General features: G+C 30.5%; 1 protein-coding gene across 2 annotated transcripts in view; it reads left to right on the forward strand.

The window, feature by feature from the left end:
- Positions 1–4,390: 4,390 nt before the first annotated feature.
- Positions 4,391–22,006, forward strand: part of LOC145322361 (uncharacterized) — a 70,076-nt gene continuing 52,460 nt past the window's right edge. For both annotated transcript variants that reach the window (XM_080164339.1, XM_080164340.1), the window contains exons 1-5: positions 4,391–4,461; positions 7,434–7,518; positions 11,997–12,104; positions 14,692–14,792; positions 20,253–20,311. In XM_080164339.1, coding sequence (XP_080020465.1) covers positions 4,392–4,461; positions 7,434–7,518; positions 11,997–12,104; positions 14,692–14,792; positions 20,253–20,311 — 423 coding nt within the window. In that variant the 5' untranslated portion in view covers position 4,391. The remainder of the gene's footprint in view (positions 4,462–7,433; positions 7,519–11,996; positions 12,105–14,691; positions 14,793–20,252; positions 20,312–22,006) is intronic.

Raw genomic sequence — 22,006 nt, forward strand, 5'->3', positions numbered from 1 at the left:
ATATAGACCTACAGGTAGAAAGACAGATGGACAGACAAACATACAAACAGACAGAAAGCCAGGAATACAAATAGAGAGATGACAGATAGATAGACAGACATGCATACATTCAGACATACATACAGACATGCAGAATGACATAAAAACAGACAGACTGGGTTAGACAGACAAACATAAAGGCCGACAGTCAGACTAATAGATAGATAATTGATAAAAAAAGATAGAAAGAAAAATAGTTAAAGAAGACTAAAAAATCTGCAAAGATTGTCTTAGTTAAAGAAAGTAGACAGAAAGACAAACAAACAGTAAGAAAAATAAAAGTTTTTTTTTATAAAATATTTACTAATAAAGGGAGAGGTAAAATCACTAGATTAATAATTTGTACTTAATAATTTAGAAATAACATGCTGATAGCTAGCATTGTTAATAAATCACTGAAAACCTATTTATAATTCAAAGCAGTTTATGCATTTAAAAGTTACCGTCAGTTACAGACGGACCTCTTATGAAAAAATACTTGTAATTAGTTTTAAATAGGAATTTTTATTTCAAAATTAATCTACAAAGCTATACAAACATAATTTCCCAACTACATTGATTACTAGTTTTTGTGATAAAACTTTTCTCCAACTTGATATTTACACAGCACTATTTTTCTGAAAGAAATCACTTTGTTAGAATCGTAGTTTTTCTATTTCTTGGAAAGTCCATACATTTGCTTACTTTACTTGTAATTTACTTGTTTGATAGATTTTGAATTTAAAAAAAAAATTTCTGATATTAATTGAGCTGCTGGAAAAAGTTTTTGGTGTTTTTACAGTTTTTTTTTCAAAATTTACTTTTATTACCTCCTATGCAGGGGGAGGGGTAAATCTCCAAATTCTCTTGGACGTCCTCGCTTTTTACAGTATTTCACTTATTTTGAATATTAATATCCTTGTTTCCAATTGACTTTTGATTTTACAAACATAAAAAAATAAATCTGATTTTAGTTTTCATTACATATTTTTTTTTAAAAAATTAAAACATTTATATAATGTGACATGTAATGCTTTTTTGAAAAAATTGAAATAATTCGCATATGATCTTCATTTGACAATTGATTGATTTGATAATTATTGATCTATCAAGGATTTTTATTCATTTTCTAGAAGAAGTGTAAAAACTATAGAAATAGATTCATTACCCTAGATATTTAAGCAAACCTAATAATCCATAAAACTTAAAGAAAAATTCCTATCAGACAAAGATTGTTGTTTATATTTAGTGATATTTTATTTAATTCAATAATACAATCCACGAAATTTTTGGTCTATTTAATTACCCTAGGCAAAGCATTAATTAAGTAATCTAACAATTTAGAGCTGAGTTACAAATGAAATTATAGAATTACTGCCTTTTAGAACCAACATGTGTACATGTTTTAGCCAATAACGTATTTGGATTGTTTCTGCGCAGTTTCTTTCTTTAAATAAGATGGCGAAAGAGGGAGGGTTTTATGTGGTTCCTGATATGTTTTGAGGAATTTGCAAATTTATTTGTTTTTTATTTCAAAAATCAACAATTTACATAAAATTTTGCAAAAATTATGTAAAATACAAATTTTGGGCCTATATTAATGTTGAGAAATAAATTTACATAACATAGACGCCTTACAAATATAAATTTACACTAGAGTTTTTCAAGAAAAAAGAATCATTTTCAAACAAAATGTATTGCTATTACTGTGGTTGGTGAACACTACAATGCTTTAATTAAAGAAAAAAATAAAAGAAATTTGGGTTTATTTTATTTAGTGAAAAAGCTAATGGCAAAAAGATTTCTTATGTCCATAATTGGAAAGAAATTTGTTGTATTTTAATTAAGGTGTCCATATTAGCATGTCAATTATTACCATCCCTCTATTTGCGAGTGGGGCACTCATTATTCACCCCACATAATCTATCCCCGACTTCATTTCACCCACTTATTATTGAATCTTAAAAAGAAGTATTTATAATTTTCTTTGATAGATTAGATTAGGTTAAATATGATACTCAAGTATGGTTGAAGCTAAAAATAAATTTTTGAGATTGTAAAATATATAGGAAGGAGATATGGGGGGCTCCAATTGGTCGCTTTAGGGTGAAATTCATTAACATGGCAAATTATTTACATATTTTAGTCAGTACCCGACAATCGGACAATTGGCATAAACACTATGTGTAGTTTATTTGTCAGCTACAAAATATGCAAATTTCCTTCTGAGTTTAACCGTAACATTTGAAAATAACAAGTTTGCTTATGTTACTCTTCATAAGTAGAGCTAGCTAGTTTTAAGGAAAAAGCTTAAAATTAAAAATAACCGCTATTTTCCATAAAACATTAGTTATTTCTTACCTAATACAAGATGCTGGTTTTACATTTGCCGTCTCCTCATTTAATTCCATTTATGGAAAAGTAGATTCTCTCTTTTATTTTTAAATTGCTAATGAATAATAGAAAGTTTCCCAAACTGTAAATTTGACACTCAAAAGTTGGGCAACACACATTTTTCCTATGATTAAAAAAAACCCAATTTTTAAAAGAAAAAAGATTTTTTTTGCAGTCATTCATAAAATAATAATATATAAGATATATTTAGGATTTTACAAATAGTTCTGTAAAATAGATTTCTACTTATGCATAATTGCATCTATGATTTTTATGCTTGTTTTAGAACTTGCAAATTTTGCAATTCGCATGTGTATATTTTTATCTTGTTAATTTTAAATTTTTAATTGGTATAAAGTTCGTTTAGGTCCTATCCAATTTATTTGAATTAATTTAAATGAAATTATGTACTGGCTGATATACATACTGGTTCAAAGTATGATTATTAATGACAAAACAGCAGGAATGACCACTGTTAAAGTCTTTAATTTTTACTTGGATTCAACTAAAGTCACAAACACGAAGCTTTTTGCAGCAGCCAAAACACATGCAGCTGGCGGCGGCTGTCCCTGCGGGGCTGTAAAGTGATAAGCATTTTATTTCCCCATGACTAACCCAATTTACATATTCATTGAATGTGTTTTGTGAAAAAATAGCTCTAGGACAGTTACAAGTGTTCAAAAATATTTTCTTCTTTGCAATTATAGTATGTTTGTCTATGCAAATTAAAGGCATTTACTTATCTTCCTCTTTAATGTAGTAAATAATACAAATTTAGATTAAAATTCAATGAAACAAAAGGGATTTATTTACTACCCAGCAAGATATTTCGCCATAGAGTCGCCTTCGAGCTCGTGCAATATATGAACCGATTCCTATGCTACCTCGAATACCATTTGCCATGAATTAACACCTAATTTGGCGATAAAGGTTGGAAAATTAGCCTTTCAAGCAAAAGGTAGCATGCAAGTTTGCCATCGATATCGTAGCAGAGTGAGAGAGAGAGAGGATAAAAATAAAAGAAGTGAAAAAAAGATCTGAGAGGCTTTTTTGCTATAGAAAGAACCGAATAGAGAGCAGCATTACTTTATGCTACTCTGCTACGATATCGATGGCGAACTCGCATGCTACCTTATCTTGAAAGTCCGATTTTCCAACGTTTATCGCCAACGATATCAAACAACGTAGCATGCTACCTTTTTGAAGAAAGTTTAGCTGGGTAGTTATTGTCCCTATTCTCTGGGGGATGTCGTGGATGTTAGGAAAATAGCCTAAAACCACTGCAAGACATTTACAAAGTGTCCGTGAAAAGTACATTCAATTTTCGAGATTTTTAGCTTCAGACAAAAAAACTAACTACTTTATATCATAGAATAAAAGTCAGAATTGAAACGTAGTCTTTGATTAGAAGCTATAAAAAGTTTTAAAAACATCGAATGACTAGGCGAAAAACTACTCTTTTACTGATAATGATAGTTTTTAGAATTCATGTCTATACCCTGAAAAATATTCTTCTTTTGTTTTTCTCTCTTTCACACATAATTTATTGCATAATATAATGCTCGCTTCAATGTTTAAGGATTAATACCGACAGCTGAAAATTATATCCCATTTGAACGATTGAAAGTTGATTAATATAATATTAAGCCTTAAAATTAAGGAATTTTTGAATATTTTGGCTCATCAAAAAGAAATATTCAAAAAATTAGCTTATACAAATTGATTAATTTATATAGATAGACAGATAGACGAATAGATAGACAGACTGACAGACATGCAAACATGCAGACAAACAGACATGCTGAGACATATAGTTAAAAAGTTAGATAGCTAGATATCAAAGTAGATACAGAGATGGTTAGATAGATAGCTAAATAGAAAGATTCGTGTAGGTATAGAGTAAGAATCGTAAACAGACAGTCAGATAAACAATATATTTTATTTTTTCTCTATCTATTATATACAAATGCCACAGAGGGATGAGTAAAACGCTTGCAGTAGTACTGGACAGTTTCAATGCCATAGCCATCAGAGCAACTAACTCACACAGTAAGTTTTAATTATAGAGAAGCTTCTCTTTTATGTATGTCAGTATGTTTTGATAAACAAAGCTTTTCTATACAATGAGGATGTGTGTACGTATTATACGTCATGTCACAACGTTATACAATTACTTTTTAACCAACAAATGGATTAATTCGAAAAAATATTTGGTAATTTCAGCTGATTTTTGGAGGCACTGCTTTGTAGTAAAGGCGACCTTTATTTTTGCAAACCCTCCGCCCCCCTCCCCCCAATATCATTTTAGAAATATTTCGCTTGTTGGCTAAACATCATTCCTGTCTTTCATGGTACTGAATTAGAGTGGTCATAACCTAAATGATATCGACATGTCCGATATTAAAGATATAATGACCAAAAATATACTGCACACCTCACCATATTCTGACTGACGAAAAAGTTAAAGACAAAATGATATGTACCCCAAAAACGATTTTAAACAATTAATATAATTTTGTCTTTAATTTAAATACAAACATTCCAATTTGTAATGTAAAATTACTGCTTTTAATTTCTATTGCTTAAGGCTTTTACCCAAAAGTTATTTACTTAGCTAAATTTCTTTTAGGGGATCGAGCAAGATATTCTAAAAAAAACAAGGATAATTTTGTTCATAAAAAGCGAAGTAACAGCTCTTTGGTACATGGTCATTCAATCACTAAATGTAACATATTTGTAAGACAGATCATTAATAATCTTATGAAATCTTATAAAATAAAGGTTTTTGTTTGTCTGACAGTTGTGCTAGATATGGACATTATCATCTTTGGTCAAACAAGTGTCCCATCTTTGAATTTCCCAAAAAAAAGACTCAAGAACCTTTTATTTTAATGGGTTTTCTAATAATGTGTTTGTAAAGAGAAGACAATAAATTGAGGAATATAATAGAGCTTTTGTCACAAAATTTGAAAACATTGCTTTGTTCTATTTTGTATCCATGCTGTAAATAGGAAATATTCGGCTGACTGACCGTATTCGACTTAATTGTGGAGCTATTTGTATAAAAGCATCGTTATATCTAAGGAAGGATGGAAACAATAGAATATAGATGATAAAGGATATTGGAAACACATTTATTGAATGTTGGCCTAAAAATTGATTGGTTGGTTTTACCAAAATTTTTATAATTCACTTTTTTTTTATCATTATAAGGTGTAAACCAATTTATCGTTGTTTGTCTTTAAGTTTCCTGATAAATGACAAAAAACCGAATGACCATCACACATAAGTACGTGACTTTAAGAGTAGCTCTTTTGTAAAAATTCCATCTCTATTCTATGGCTCTTTTTTCCGCACAGTTCTCGGGGCATTTTCTGATATTTTTGTTTGTCAGAACTTTACACAAACAAACACAGAGAAAAATATTTTTTAAATAAAGGACAATTATATTTATAAGAACACTTTTTAGACATAAAAAACAGAATATAAATAAAATAAAATAGCTGTTATTAAACTTGATTTTTGACTTTCGATAAAAATATTTTTTTTTGTAATTCCCAAACATTTTTGTTATTATGAATGTTGTCATCCTTGTTAATATTACATCCTGCTAATTGATATTTACATTATTTTAGTTGGGCAAATATGCATAGTTTTTACTTACTTAAAAACATGTAAATTTAAATTTTCAATGAAAGTTATTCATACATATTCGAATTCAAAGTAATTCTTGCCAAAAATAAGATTCTTTTATATTCATTAATTATTATGAATGTTTTTGATTTAATTTTAAAGGAAAGGTTACAAATTACATAGGTCTAACTGAATGTAATAACAAAACTGCAAAAACTACTATAAAACTTTTTTGGGGGATTGATGTGTTTTATTTGCTCAACTATACTTCTGTTATGATATTTTCCATACTTTCAATTTTACCAAATAATTCTCTTTAACTATTTGGTTCCCTTTCAAACTAAGATATGTTTTACGTAAATTACTTATTAGATAATTAAATTTATCTAAAAATCTTAGACCATTAATACATACTTGATTATGAAAGTCATCGCTCTATCATTTAAACCTTACATTTACACAGTATATCACAAGATTTTCTCGTTATTACATTATAGTTTACTGTTCTTTAACATATTGCTTATGCTGCTTTGCTAATGTACAAAATTATCCTTGCTCCAATTAACATTTAAGCCTTATAAACAAATCATAGAAAACTATGCATGAAATTACTTAAAATGTTTACATTAAATATATTTTTTGCCCAATTTTGACCATGACAACATCATTAGAAAAAGGTCCTAGATTTTGTGAGTAACGAAGCAATCATATAATTATTGTTTGTATGTACATCCGTCAGTTGGTTTGTTACTCAGAGCTGTTGGAATATTTATTGCTTTTGGCAGATCAAAATAAAACATAAATTGCTTGGATTGCGTGCTGTGTAGTGACATATCATACTCTGTGATTCATTAACAATTCTTGTTGAAACTGATAATTTGTCCTTATATTATTTATCTATTCAAAGAATTTAAAAGTATCAAGTTCCCAAAATAATCTACTCATACTGTATCATACGCTACTTCATTGTTCTATTTTCCAGTATGGCTTCGATACCGATCATTATCCGCTGGATTATAACTGGTTCTCAGCCTTTCTGATAAATCATGTATTGCCTCGTATTATTGACAATTTTCCACGAATATTGAAATGAAAATTATAACGAACTATGAACTCTGGCCGCAGCGCTCGGCTCCCTAGCCTGCCTAGCCGCAGCGCTCGGCTCCCTTGCCTGCCTAGCTGCAGCGCTCGGCCCCCTTGCCTGCCTAGCCGCAGCGCTCGGCTCCCTAGCCTAAAACCTAACCTAACCTAAAATAGTTGTTCGTCGGTAGTCGGGGGGGGGGGGGGGGGGATTTTCTAAGAGGATAACGCCAAATTTTCAATTTAATATTCATGGAAAGCTGTCTATAATACGATGCGATAATTAACTATTCAATGTTTTTTATTAGGTTCCAGCAAAGACATTGGACATTGTTTATCCCAAGTTTATCTCCACAATAGAACTTTAGAATCATATCTACATGCTTTAACAAGGTAAGGTCAGGTTAGGCCCGCAGGGTTAGGGCTAATTTATAAACTTTGTAAATTAAAATGAAATAATAAGGGATCACGGGCTATATGTAATTCTATCCATAGGAAGGGGACCCTGTTCCGACTTTCAATTTGGTCTTTGAATATCAGCCAATAGCGTCGAAATGTTTATCTAAACTTTGTTTTTTATTCTAAGAAACATATTTAAACTTATTCTAATATTTTAAATGTTTGTTTTGTTTATCCCGGGATGTTAAGAGATAAGGCAATGGACGATATATTTGTATGCATACCCAGTGATGATAAGCCAAATTTCTCCTAATGTAGATTACAATTAAAGGTTGAAAAGTGTGGACACTGCTAGTTTGAAACCAACTAATCAACATCCAATAAAAGCACCCAAAATTTTTGTGCCCACGAATAAGTTATTGTGGGTATAAAACTTTGAGTAACAGGGTAATTTACAGTCCATTGTACCCTCCCTTCCTGGGTTTTTCATTTTACTCTAATTTTAATATAGAATATTATAAAAAGGAAATGTTTAAGAAATAAATTTAAAATATTGATATTGTTTTCTCAATATTTCAAATTTAACATCCTGTCAGAATGAGACGTGTATTCTAATAATCAATTAATACTATGTTAGATATTTGCCATGAATAGTAAGGCAAGGGGGAATGCCTTGGCTTTAAACATATGCAAATTTTTGGTTATTACTTCTTGAAACTGGCCGTGCAATGAAAAGATTATTTGTCTGCAATATTTGTCATATAAATCACCACACAAAAAATGCAAAAAAGTTTGAAATTCCACAGATGATGTTAAACATATCTACCGTTTGGTGTAGATGTACTACCTATAGACGTATTTGTTTTTTAATTGTTAACTAGCTGAATAGCCCCAATAGGCCTCTAGGGGCATTTGTTAGAACAAGGGTAAGGTACCTGATGTTGAATAAAGCTTCACTGCAAAAAGGAACCATGTCGGTCCATTGGTTAGTAATATCTTGAGCTTGACATATAAAGATTACTTTTGAATGTAAACTTAAGATTAATTGTCGCTGTGCGAACATTTTGAATATTTTTATATGTTGTTATTATTGATTATATAAAATGTCTGTAATTCTAAACATATGTTAGTTCTCAATCATTTTTAGTAGCGCAGCTACTCTGTAATCAATTTGCTAAGTGACGTATAGTAAAACCGTCGGAAGTACTGTTATGCCTTTTTAAAAATAAAAATAGAGGCTTCTTGGGGCCTTTAAGGTGGGGAGGAGAAATTTCATACCACCATTTTCAATTTAAGTTTTATCAAAATAAAAAAATTCCACCCATAAAAAGTAAAAAAAAAACTTTCCTAAACCTTCACTGTAAAGGAGAACTTATCGGATCAGCGGTTCAGCGAGATCTTTAACTACAGACGAAAAGCTTACTACTTTATGCGGATTGCTGCACAGCAAAATGTAGGTGACCTTGAACATAAATGGGTTAGAACCTGGATATTGTAAATATAAGTTAATGCAGTACATATGGTGTTTATTCATTTCAACACATGTTTCACATTATTCAATCAGCAGAATTGCAGAATTACATATCAAGAAGTTTAGATGTAAATTTTGCAAGAAATAGATGTATAATTGACAATTTGAATGTAAAAATGGCAGTGTTAAATGTATTTATAGAAGTTACTTTAAGTATGACTGTATTTTTGGCAGAGGTTATTACATCTAGAGGCATTTCTGCCGATTATAGAAACGCCATGTACCCATAATGATAGCACAAACTTTTCCCTTTAACTTACTTCTCTGTCTTCATAAACACCCCTTCTAATATCTTTGATACTATGTATTTATGCGAATATTAAATACAATCGTATGCGGGATTGAATGTGCACCAGTCTGCATTAAGCCTTTTCTTATTAGCCATACTCAAAATACTATAGTTTGTTTTTGCGAAACTACAAAATTGTACAAAACTTCCTTTAAAACATTTCACATTAGAGATATTCATGATTAAAGAGAATAAAAACACTTTAAAGAAAAATGTTTCAAGTTTTACTTATATATTTTCAACCAGACGAACCAGGCTATGTTCAGTGTTCACATAATACTTTCTAGTATCTCTCTTATTTTGAACCAAGCTAAAGTGTAGTTCTTAATCTGATGCAAGTATTTATATGAATTTTATTTATTTATTTTGAAACTGTTTTGTGCATTATCAATAATGTTATATGCTTATCTAACTTCCTAATATTTTTCCCTTTATTTTGAACGAGGCTAATGGGTGGGTATAAATACTTTCTATCTATAATCCGTTTTCATTTTTTTGAACCAGGCTTGTTGGTATGTGCACAAATAAGTTTATAATCTTTCTTTATTTATTTTGAACTAGGCTAGTGGCACATCCAATTTTCTAATCTAGTGATTTAGTTTGCCAATGTTTAGCAGCTTATTGTTGCCTCTGTATTTTTTGTCGCAACAGCTTATTGTTAAATTGATGTACTGTAAGACTGTTTTTATACAATATGAAAAAAATATTTAAAACGTTTTTCGATGTGCTTTAGAATAAACAAAGCATTCGATGAAATATTCTTGGCGATTTTGGAAATACAATATTATATTCCTTACAGCGTAACAGTTTTCTACATCAAAAACATAATAGCAGTGTGGTTTTTTTGATTAACCTACCTTAAACTTTATCGTTCAGTGAGAACAGGGTGACAAATATTCCATTTTCATTACAGTTAACCACATAAACTAAATTTGTTTGAAATATCTTTGGCTCAATATTTAAATCGTTTTTTACCCTAGAGCTAAATAATAATTTTATGAATATGAACATTCTTTTCAGGAGAGCATAAAAATAGATTTTTTTTAACCTAGCCTTTTAAAAAAATCCTGGAAACCAATTGGAAAGGGTTGAAGTATTATTGATGATTTAGATATTTTAGGTTAATAAATTATATTTTTGCATTAACTGTAGGGGTGTGTTAGTGTGTGTGTGTGTGTGTGTGTGTGTGTGTGTATGTGATAATTTTTGGGTGTATTAGTGTGTGTGTGTGTGTGTATACTGCAAAGATTGGCAAAATATTTTTCTTTATTCTTAATGTAGACCATCCCTTCCACCAAGTACACTTTATAAATTCCATCTGGTTTATAAAGTAAACTTATTTATATAAAAACTCTTAATACAACTCTGTTTTTAATCTCAATTTCACTAAAATCTTTAACCTTTACATTTCATGTAATGTGTGGTTGAATCAAAATTTACTTAAATCTAAGAAATTCATATTTTACCAATGATCAAGACTCAAAAATGCGCGAAAAAGACCTACTTTTGGCATATTACTCAACTTGTATGTGAATCTAAATTATAATTCTAAAAGAGAAAAGGGGTTTACAAATAAAGTAGGTAGTTTGTGAGGAAATTGAAGCAAGATTTATTGGATAGGATCATCAAAAGCTTTGGTCAAATTGAAATATAAGATGGTTATGAACAAGGGCGTATACTAAACAAATGTGGGGGGAGAACAAGGCTATTAATGACGATATGTAGCGCAGCAATAACATGCCAACAACAAAAAAAGCAAGAGCTGTTTTTTTTTGTAAATTAGTGTTTTATACTGATATTTTTCAGATAGTATTTAAAAATTTAAGGAAAGGAATATAAAATTTTGTAAATAGTTTTGTAAATAAATCTAAAAAAAATAGCAGATTGAGTTTAAAGCAATCTATTCTTTAAAGAATTCGTTTAAAATCGTTAAGAAAAAAGGATTACTACAGCCTTTTCTAAAGTGACAAATATTTGTCTAACTCCTGAGTACGCCTTCATGAATTGAAGGGCAATGTTACTATACTTTTATGTACCAATTGCAAGCTAAATAGTCAATTTGGCAAGGTTGGGCACAGTGCAAGGCTAAGGACAACAATAAAATGTTATTATAAAGAATGAGAATTGTTGTTGTTAGCTTGGCTCCATTTTTGCTTTATTTTTTGTTTGTAGAAAGATGAAATTCAACTATGTTTTGGTGTGAGCTCTATATATATGTCCTTTTACAGATGTCAGACACATATTCCTAACCGTAGCTTACACTTATCTTTAGTTTACCCAGGGCTGGCTATGACAGGTTTTATACTTAATCGTCCCTTTTTGAATTGAACCTAAAAATGAGACAAGAACCCTGTAAAAATGTAATTTTTTCTCATCTCCAACTTCACTAAAATTAAGAAATAAAAGATATGTGTCTCAGATCTCCTATTGTATAGCTGATGACAAGTATACCATAAGTTTTAATCTGTAGTGCACTTTTTTTTCCTGGCGTAGTTTCTTTAAAATCTGGTCTTATTGTCCAGTTAGTATATATCAGGTTAAAATGCTATAAACATTAAGTGATTTATTGACAAAAACTGTATTATTTTCAGTGCATTCAGTACCTGTATTAACAATAATCTGATTAATAGACAATACCTGTATTATTTTCAGTGCATTCAGTACCTGTATTAACAATAATCTGAAGAGTAAAACAGAAGAGTTTAAGAAGAAACTGCTAGGACTGGAGAAGGCACATTCTAAGGAGTTTAAAAAGATCAGGTACACATTTTTAGTAAAGCAGCTCCAATATAATAATGGTTTGTCCTTCAATATGTAAGAGTATATAAGTCCAACTATATCTGTTATGTTTTAAAAAGAGTCACTTCCAAAATTTAAAGTAGTATATTATCATAATGTTATTATAATATGAATATGCTGGTATTATGTCAGCAATGGTCACTTTATTTAATATCATGTAGTCGACTGAATTGAGTTCAAAGATACCCTTTAAAAAAACATCGTATAAAATGTAAATAATATATCATTCTTGAACTTTTTTAAAAAATTGTTAAATAATCGACTTGAAACTCTTGATATTCATTTTTATAGAATGCGACATGACTCTAAAAATTCATATACATAAAATACCGCTTTGTTCTGTAAGATCAAACACACACCTCTACAGACTAGTACATTTATGCATACCAAAATTATCATACATAAAATATTGAATTTTAATTTAAAATAAAACTATCTTTTCAAATCAGCAATTTTAATCTTTCTTGTAAGCATAATAGGAAATTTTCAAAAAACAAGAATAACACCATCCAAAATGTAATAGGTAGCATTTCTTAGACATTATGATAAAGATAACTAGAAACCTTCCCCCAAAAATATACAAGATATTCTAGCCATTTTTAAGATCTTACTGGAAAAAACCCAAATAACCCTTTTTATTCCATAGTTAAGATTTGACTTATTTTATTAACAGACAAACGTGCATGCCATATAAAGTAAAAAATTAGAAAAGCTTTACTTTGCAACTACATGTATAATCATAAAAATCTTGTGCGCATTTTTTTCCAATCAGAAAATTGTAAAATAAATCAATTTGAATAAAAGTGCATAAAATAATATCTCAATTTTAAATATTGAAGTTATGAAACTTTAGTAAGATGGAGGAATATAATTCTTCATATGGTACTACTGGAGTAACTGGATGTTTGTATTTATGTATGTATTCATACATTTGTGCCACGAAAGAACATATCAGTGATATAATGTAAGCTTTTTATCACTTCAATTTAGATACACTTTTAGGAAAGCTCCTAAAGGCTATGGACGAAATCCTTAACAACGTAACAAGGTTGATTACGTCCTATACTAGGAAAGCTGTTTGAAATGACACAGAAAATAATAGGATGAAATAAATAGAATGGTAAAGGGAAGAAATAAAGAAGAGAGAGAGAGAGAGTAAGGTGAGAGAAAGAAAGAAAAAAATGGTAGCTTCACTCGGGGAGAGAACCGAAGAGCATTACAGACAGACAGAAGGCAGAACAGGCATGATCACTTATAGAGTAGATTTGCAACTAAAAACTTATTTCAATATATTGGCATGCACGGCCCACTCAAAATTATTACTTCACTTTAATTGAAAATTCCTAGAAGCGAATGAAAAATTGAACCATTTCAATAGAGTGTCAAACTTTTTTTTTTGCAAAGATACATAGAAAAAAAGTTTTTTTTTCTTAAAGTCTGTCTTTTAGCAGAAAACTATTCGATTCTATTATCTTGCTATTTTAACCTAAATGTAACAATAATCAAAAGTTTTTTTGCAGCTGCAAAATTTTTGTCGTCTAATTGAGGATTTGAGCTACTTGTTTTGGAAGCACTCCCCAGCCACCGTAAAAAATGTTATTTAAATTACTATTTGACATAATTATACATGGTGCTGTAATCAGTGACGTACAAAAAAAACACCCTCTAAAAGAATGTATAAGAAAAAACCCTCAAGGTCCCCCCCCCCCTATTTGAATCACTTTGTACGCTATTTGCTGTAATAATATCAACGTACGAGAATATTGTACATAATATCGATCATCTATTATTGCTAGTAAGTCACAACAGAATTTTTAAAATATATTATATTTTTGAAAAATCCATAGAATTACAACATGGTTCTTTGTTTGTTTCTTTGCAATTTTTGTCCATGTCTCTATGAATCTATTCTATGCCATGCATTTGAGGGTGTGCATCTAATTCCGCATTAGATCAAATCATCATAGTGTTTCATATTAGCAAAAAGGCTCAATAATAAATAAATCATAGGGCTTTTTCCTGATAAATCACTATAGTAAAGCAAATGGGAAGCGGCAGTTGTGCGGTTCTGATAATCTGATAATGTTATGCTTATGCGGAAATGAATGCACACTGCATTTGAGATCCAGTAAAGTGCAACTTTTTGATCGTCGATCATTATAGATGGCACAAGATCATTTGGTAACTGGCCCTGTAAGACCTAGGAATCATGTGTTGACTTCTGTTAGAGTTTATGTAAATTTTTAACTAAAATTCGGTGCTTTCTCCTTAAAGTGGCTAGCGAACAAAGCCCCCCCCCCCCATATTTAGAAAAATGATTTAACGGGTTGGTAGTTTTATCTATGTTTTACTACTAACCTTGCGGGGCCTATAGCTGTGGTGCCAAAATCTAACCTGACCTAAAATAAAAAAAACTCTTTCCTTATTTTCAGTTGTCAGTTGTTAGATATTGGGGGTTCTCTGCTCGAATAGTCACTTTGAAGGAAACCGACTTAAAGTTCATGCACACTTTAAAATGACGATTTATTTGAGGTTCTTGTTTCTTTAGGCATTCAATAAAGAGAAAAGTAGAGACAGTCCAAAAGTTGCAGAAAAAGGTGAAAAAAGATTCGTTGTCCATCAACAGAGAAGATAATGAAAAACTTACAGGTAGGCTTTAATCTATAGGTGTGCGTGTGGATGGGGTTAAGGGGTGTCAACACTACTATAGAATAAGAAATTTTGTAACCACACACAAGAATTTACATTCTATAGTTATATTCCTGTGCACGCCTCTAATTTTAATCTTTGTCTGTCATGTTTCACTCCTTGTTAAACTATAGTTCTGTTGTGATATCAACTTTAGAATTTTTGATTTTTCTATGGTTATTATAATCCTAAAAACTATAAAACTATCCGTATGTTTGTCGGTAGCGTAAGATCCCGCTAAACGCAGAAACGATATGAATCTCCTTTACAGTGACTTCTTCTTATAAATTCCGAGAAGGTACCTCCATCCTACCAGAAGAAAACCACTCCTAAAAAACTTACCACAAAAAGATGGAGGGTCAACTATACACTCCTCCTCTATCCTAAAGTGCTCCTAAACATCCCTGGAATGAAGCTTGTAGAAATAAATAATGAAAAGACAGTGTTAGAATCAAGCAAATAAGATTTAATACTGGCATGTCAAATATTTTAATAATATGCAAAATAGTCGACAATAATATGTTAATATAATAAATCTAGGTAAAGCAGGTATAATTTGTTCGACTAAAGATCTCCTCCTAAAAAAATATGCATAAAAATAATGAAATAACTTCTACTTCTGCTGAATTTGATAAATTTTACTTTTATGTAACTAAACACAATGTGCCAATGAATGATAAAAGTTTAAGGTAGTTGTTTTACATCCTGGGGGGGGGGGGGGGGGAGATGACAGAGAAGCTATAATTACATTGGTATCTAACATTTTATAACCACTTTATCTTATTTGTTAGCTCAAAAAATTATGGGTATCTTTACATAATTTTGATTGTATGGTTCCAAATTAATAGTGTACAAACTTAACAACCATTTATATAGATCTACAAAAGGGATAACTTTGTATATCTTAACCTGTTTCAACCAAGATCTTTTATGTTCCTTCTTGCATTTATAAATTTATTATTCAATTTTTATTTTAATAGACTATATTATTTAGCCTTAAACTTTTTTTTTACTAATGAACACAGAGTGAAAGAAATAATACATCAAAAACTTTTAAACGAGAATAAAGTTTTACTAAAAAAATATTATTTTTACTAGAGAAGGTACTCTAAAACAATAGCTTGTCCGTGCTGCCTTACGTTACTAAAAATATGCATAGGTGAACATTGATTTCATAGGTGTCTTGTTATTGCTGCTTTACTTTAGGCTAAAATTGCACTTGTTTATATTATGAATATTTGGTGTTTTTCTGTCATAGTATGGAAATTAACATTAAGACTGTATTTAATGGAGAGCAAAATTGAGGTCTTGGGACAAGGGTACTAAAATCAAAGAAAAGGATAGATATTTGATATTTCTAAATACAAATTCAACATAAAAAAAGATATACATATCCTTAAAGGCGAAGTTCATCCGGCGTACGTTTACTTGAATATTATATACATTCAAAATTATTCTTAATTGTTCTAGTAATGAAGATTTTTCAAATCAAGTAGATAAGTTTATTTATAAGGTTGTTGTTTATAATAAACATTTTTATATTGAGCAGGCAATTTTTTTGTCAACATAACACCTTTATCATACTTATTCCAACAAAAGTTTTGCTATTATTGGGAAGCAGCTTATAGTACCTATAAAAATATAAAAAATTGTAGGCCAAATTAAATTTTACCATTGTTTAATTTATGTCTACAATTGGACTTAATTGTCCTTGTATCTGTCTTTGTTTGAATACGCTCTTGTCTGTAAATATCTATTAAAGACAAATGTTTGTTTAACAAACTCCGGCATTATTCCTCAAATTGTCAATCGAGGAGCAACCCCCACTCCAATCTCCCAACCCCCAACTTCAAACTTATGTATTAACCAATGAATAAAATGAATTTGTTGAATTTGCTTACTTTTAGGTTAGGTTAGGTTAAAAAAAAAGATATGCCATATGGACGTCAGGTAGATAAAAATTTTCAAAAAAAAAAGATATGGGGGGTGGAGGGGGGAGACGATTTTTATGGTTCACAAAACGGATTATAACCACTATCCCCAAAACAAAATAAAGCAATGTATAAGGGTGGTTTCTATCATCTACATAGATAAATTTTATTTTAAATAGATGAAGTAGCCTTGTTTTCATTGATAAAATTTTTTTTGAAATTGAAAATATTACGAAAATAAAACTCTTTTATATTCCTGGAGTAAGAAATTTTCTATTTATAAAATTTTCTGTTTTATACTTTAGTATTAATGTTAAGCACCTATTTAAAGGACATTTAATAGAAAAAGGTTTCAAAGTCCATTTGAAACATTTTTTTAACAGTTTACTTATATCTCAGTTAGAAAATCAATTGTGATTATTTGAAATGAGAATCTAAAGAAAGTCTTTAGTATCTTTATTTTACTGCAATATAGAATTATGGCAGAAAAAGGTTAAAGTTTTCTTTAAAAGAATATTGAAATGTACAGGAAATGAGAGGCTATTAGATTCTAAATCATTCAGTTACCAATTTGTTAGCTTAAAAGATCCATGACAGAGAATACTTTTAGCATGTGAAACTATTGAGAAGTTAATACAAAACCTTGGGCGTGCGGAGGATATATATTGTGATTTCAACACCCTAAATTTAACCCCCCCCCACTCACCCCCAACACTTGTTTCATATCATGAAGACTCAATATTGTTATTATAATTATCAAGCTCATATAAGCCACTGAATGACTTATAATCGACAGGAAGTACGAAAACTTTATGTCAACTTAAATCTTCTACATTAACATAATTAATTTTAGAATACATTTCCCAGTCCAAATAAAAATACTTATAAAAATAAATGTAATGTAAGGTACAATTTTATTTCCTCCTTTTACTTTAAAACAATTTCACTTTATATTACACTAGTTACTTCACCCTTGGAGGTATGAAAATAATTTAAGTTTGTGGATGTGCTTAAAGCCAGCTGTAACCAACAACTATACTAATCCAAATTTTTTGTTTGTTGGGGAAACCTTTAGTAATTACTATCTTTTACAAAAATCGAAATAAAAAATATTTTTGAAAAGCATTTATAGGTGATAGACTCCCAAAAATAGCATAATTAATTACCAAAATTAGTACAGAAACAACATGTCCATTGTCCATATTATAAGTCAGTCATTGCCACTTTTATTTAATACCATATTGTTGAAATGAGCCATTAAAAGTGAATTTTCCAATTTTGTCAGTACAACCACTCCCAGCACGCCCATGGTTAATGATGCTCAATACATATATTTTTATCTTTTCTAACATATGTAGGAACCAATTTTAAAGTTTTCCTAGTAACATTTCAATAAAAGAAAAAAAACTTTGTTGGAATTAGTTACATTTTTAAAGAAAGAATCATGTCGAACTAATTATTATTTTAGCCCCCCTTCCTTCATGTATTTTATAACTAAAATTATATACAATTAAACAAAAATACTCTTGACTGCTTATCAAACATAATCTAGAAGATATAAAAAAGTTTGTTAGCATTACGTTTTTTTTTAACATTTTCTTCGTGGATAGATAAGGTAACCTTGTTATATATTATTATCAATTCACATTTGAATGTAGAATTGAATATTTCAGGGTTCAGCAGCCGTAGTATAGATAAGCTGCTCTTAACTCGACAAACTAAATTTTGAAGAAATAAGATTTCTCTTATGTTTTTTAAAACAATAGCTTTAAATGCAAATTGTTAACTAAGGGATCTAAAGGGATAAGACAATGACCATTACAATGATGTAAACGTTTAGACACTCAAATTAATTAACCAACCAATCCAAATTCAATAAAAGCCCCAAAGTTGTGAAACCAACCAATTAGAAAACGTAAATAGAAATTTTTGGCGACTAGTGTAATAAAAAGCCTACAGTCCCCCCTCTCTCTGGTGTTAACTAGTCGCTAAATCAATGTAAGTAAACAAGTTATTAAATGTGTGATTGAAATAACATTCGGCCGTTCAATTATTTAGCGTCTGTAAATTCTTGGAATATTCAATTTTGAAGGAATAAACCTTTATTCAGACATTGTATCTTTCAATATATTTACACTATTTAAACATTTACTGGGTGCAAAACAAAAAAAACTTTCTAATATCTTTGAATATTACGTTTTTCCGTTCTTCATAAACTCTTTAAATACAGAGCCCCTAATTGCTAGTCACAGCCGCTAGTATAAAAAAATAAAGTCTTAATGTCTATACAGCCCTTAAGTTCATTAAGTTATATGTTAGCCTAAACCACTTTTCAAAATATTTTAGTCTAACCAAGAAAAATATTTAGGCAAGTTTCTAGTTTTCAAAAATAACAGATTTTTCTCCTCCTAGGGATATATAATATAATTAATCTTTCAAGCTTATAGATTTTTTCTTAATGACAATACTTCCAATTATTAATTGAATACATTCCTTGAAGAAAATAGAAACCCAACAACTTGTAGCACCCTGTATAAGTTTGCACCACGGCGGAAACTTTGCAAAATAGTTTTCAGACCATTCACAAAAATTATGCATTTTCAAAGTATGTGCGTAGAGCTATTTTAATTGCGAAGCTACTCTATAATTCCTATGATTTTATTGGCTGCTTTTCAAGATAGACAGCTAACTTTTTTTGGGAAAATTCTAGTTACAACGATCATCCAGAATATACATTAATTGGTCTGATTGTAATGCTATGAGGGACTTATAATTTTGTTCGGTCTAATATAATTTTCTTGAATGCTGTTAAAGATAAATGACTCGTCCTTTTTGAAGATTTTACTTATTTACCAATGAACGTCTACACTTTAACTTGCATGGCCCTTCAGTCAATGAAAAATTTCATAATTTCTTATAATTCATGTATTAAGCATATACAGGGTGCGGCACATAATTCCGGACTTTTTAAAAACGGCCATAGCGTCAAAACTACTTGACCAATCAGGACGTTTGAACCCACTATAAAAATCCTAGCCGAATCGTCATGTCCTTTCCAAAAAGGTAAAGAATGTCCTTCTAGCTCAATCGTGGTCCAAATAAGAGCCTCCGTGTCGAATAGTAGCTTGAAATTTGGGTGAATTTGGATCCTGCGGTTACTCACGTTCCTAGGGTGTGGGCTCTAAGCAGCCTGATCTTAATTCAATAGTCGTTTGTGCCTGGGGCTACTTTGAAGCATGCACCAATAGACGTGCCCGTATTACAAAGACCTCCCTCATTGCCACTTCCCTTCGCCAGCTTGGACAGGTACATTTCGACCTGGCCTGCCGGTGGTTGAGGAGGCGGTTAGAGGCGTTGATTGAGAGGGCGATTTATGTACTCTTTTTAACCGTCTGTTCTAGAATATAACTTTTCTTAAATCTAGACATGTTAGAATTGTCATATCGATTTTAAACCTTATTTCATTTATTCAAAATTTTTTTTTGTTTAGAGACCCTTGTTCAAGCAGAGAAGAGTTTAGCTGCTGAATACAAAGTTTTAGAAGAACAGGTAAAACTAATTCTATAGTAGCAGCGTAATGTGTAGTTTGTCCTTAATCCTGTAAGCTTACACTGGTTTGTCATCAAATTCAATTTTAAAAGTTTTTTTTCATAAATTCTTTCTTCATACATTAACTTTAACTTAATTCTTTGTCTTCTTCTTAATTAAAAAAAAACTAGCGGTTACGCCTCTAGAGGCACTAAAGTAGGGGGAGTTGAATTCGATAACCCACTTTAAGGTTATAAAGAAAAGTATAAACAAAATTTTAGGAGGGGGGATCGAGCCTATCCCCCGATTAAAATTTTATTTTTGGGGAGGGGTTGTGGTACACTCCCCTAAAATAGTTATAAAACTTCCCAGGACCTGTGTGAAGCATAATCTGTTAAGAAGAACCATATCGGTTCAGCGGTTAGCGAGCTCTTTCGGTACAAAAAAACAGACAGAGGGGGTACTCTCTCTCGAAATTGTTTTAAACCTTCCGAGGATCTATGAGAAGCTACTCTGTAAATGAGAAACATATCAGTTTAGTGGTTAGTGAGATCCTTTGCTACAGAAAAAAACCTTAACACTTTATGTCATAACTAGCGGCTTCGCCCTTAGCCTCTAGGGGCTTTGCCCTAAGAGGCTTAATCAACCTAGTTTTGTGTTACTTAGATTTAAAAAGAAAAAGTAAAAAAGATTTTTTTTTGGGGGGAATTTTTTTATCTTTTTTTTTGAAAATAGCTTAAAACCATCCCAGGATCAGTAGGTACATTCCCCGAAGAGACGGACAGACAGACAGACAGGCATCGTACTACTTTGCATCATAGACAAAGAAAATTATGTCTTTTTCTAGCGAAACGAAGTAATTAAAAAACTAAAAGCAGTTTAGGCGATAAAAGAGAAGAAAGTCTTTTAGCCAATTGAAGATTATAAAATTTTTAGTCAGGTGAAATTTTCAAAAAAATAAAATTGTGAGATGATTTAAGTAAAATCAACATTATCAAATTTTAAAAATAAGCCAATCAACAAGCAAGATATAGTAGATTTTTACATCTTACACGGACGGAGTGACGTACGAACGGATCCAAAGAAATCGTGCATGTACAAATAATCGTGTACACATAGGGAGAGGGATTTATAATATTTATTTTCAGGTTTAAACTATATTTCAATTCTTGCTTTTAAATCACTAAGAGGTTTGATCAAACTAATTTTTCGTATTTTAGATTTAAAAGAAAAATAAAAAAAAAATTTTTTTGGGGGGGAAGTAGTCGACCCAACTATTTTAATTTTAGTTTTTAAAAGAAATTTTTTTTTTTTTTTTTGGGGGGGGGGGGGGTTGGGGGATGTCAAACAGACAGACAGACATCGTTCTTCTTTGTATTTTAGATATGAGGGATAATTCATGAAATTTTTTTTTTGATTCCGACTATTTCAAAAGTATAAAAAATTCATAAAATTTAACAACATTCATACCAATAGGAACCAATAAATTTTGTTTATAAAATGGTTATTTATTGAGAAAATGCCTTTTTTCATAAAAAATACTTTTCTATTTAGACATATTTTTTAATTTATTTAAAGGGATAAGACAATGGCCGATAATTTGATTTGTACATCCCCAATGATGATACAACAAATTGTCCACTCTTTAGATAATGAGTAGTTGAACCGTTTGGACCCTCAACTTTATGAACCAAACCAATCAAAATTTATTTTAAA

This window comes from Acartia tonsa, chromosome 6 (genome assembly GCF_053477335.1).
Source record: "Acartia tonsa isolate MP-2025a chromosome 6, ASM5347733v1, whole genome shotgun sequence".
NCBI classification, from domain to species: domain Eukaryota; kingdom Metazoa; phylum Arthropoda; class Copepoda; order Calanoida; family Acartiidae; genus Acartia; species Acartia tonsa.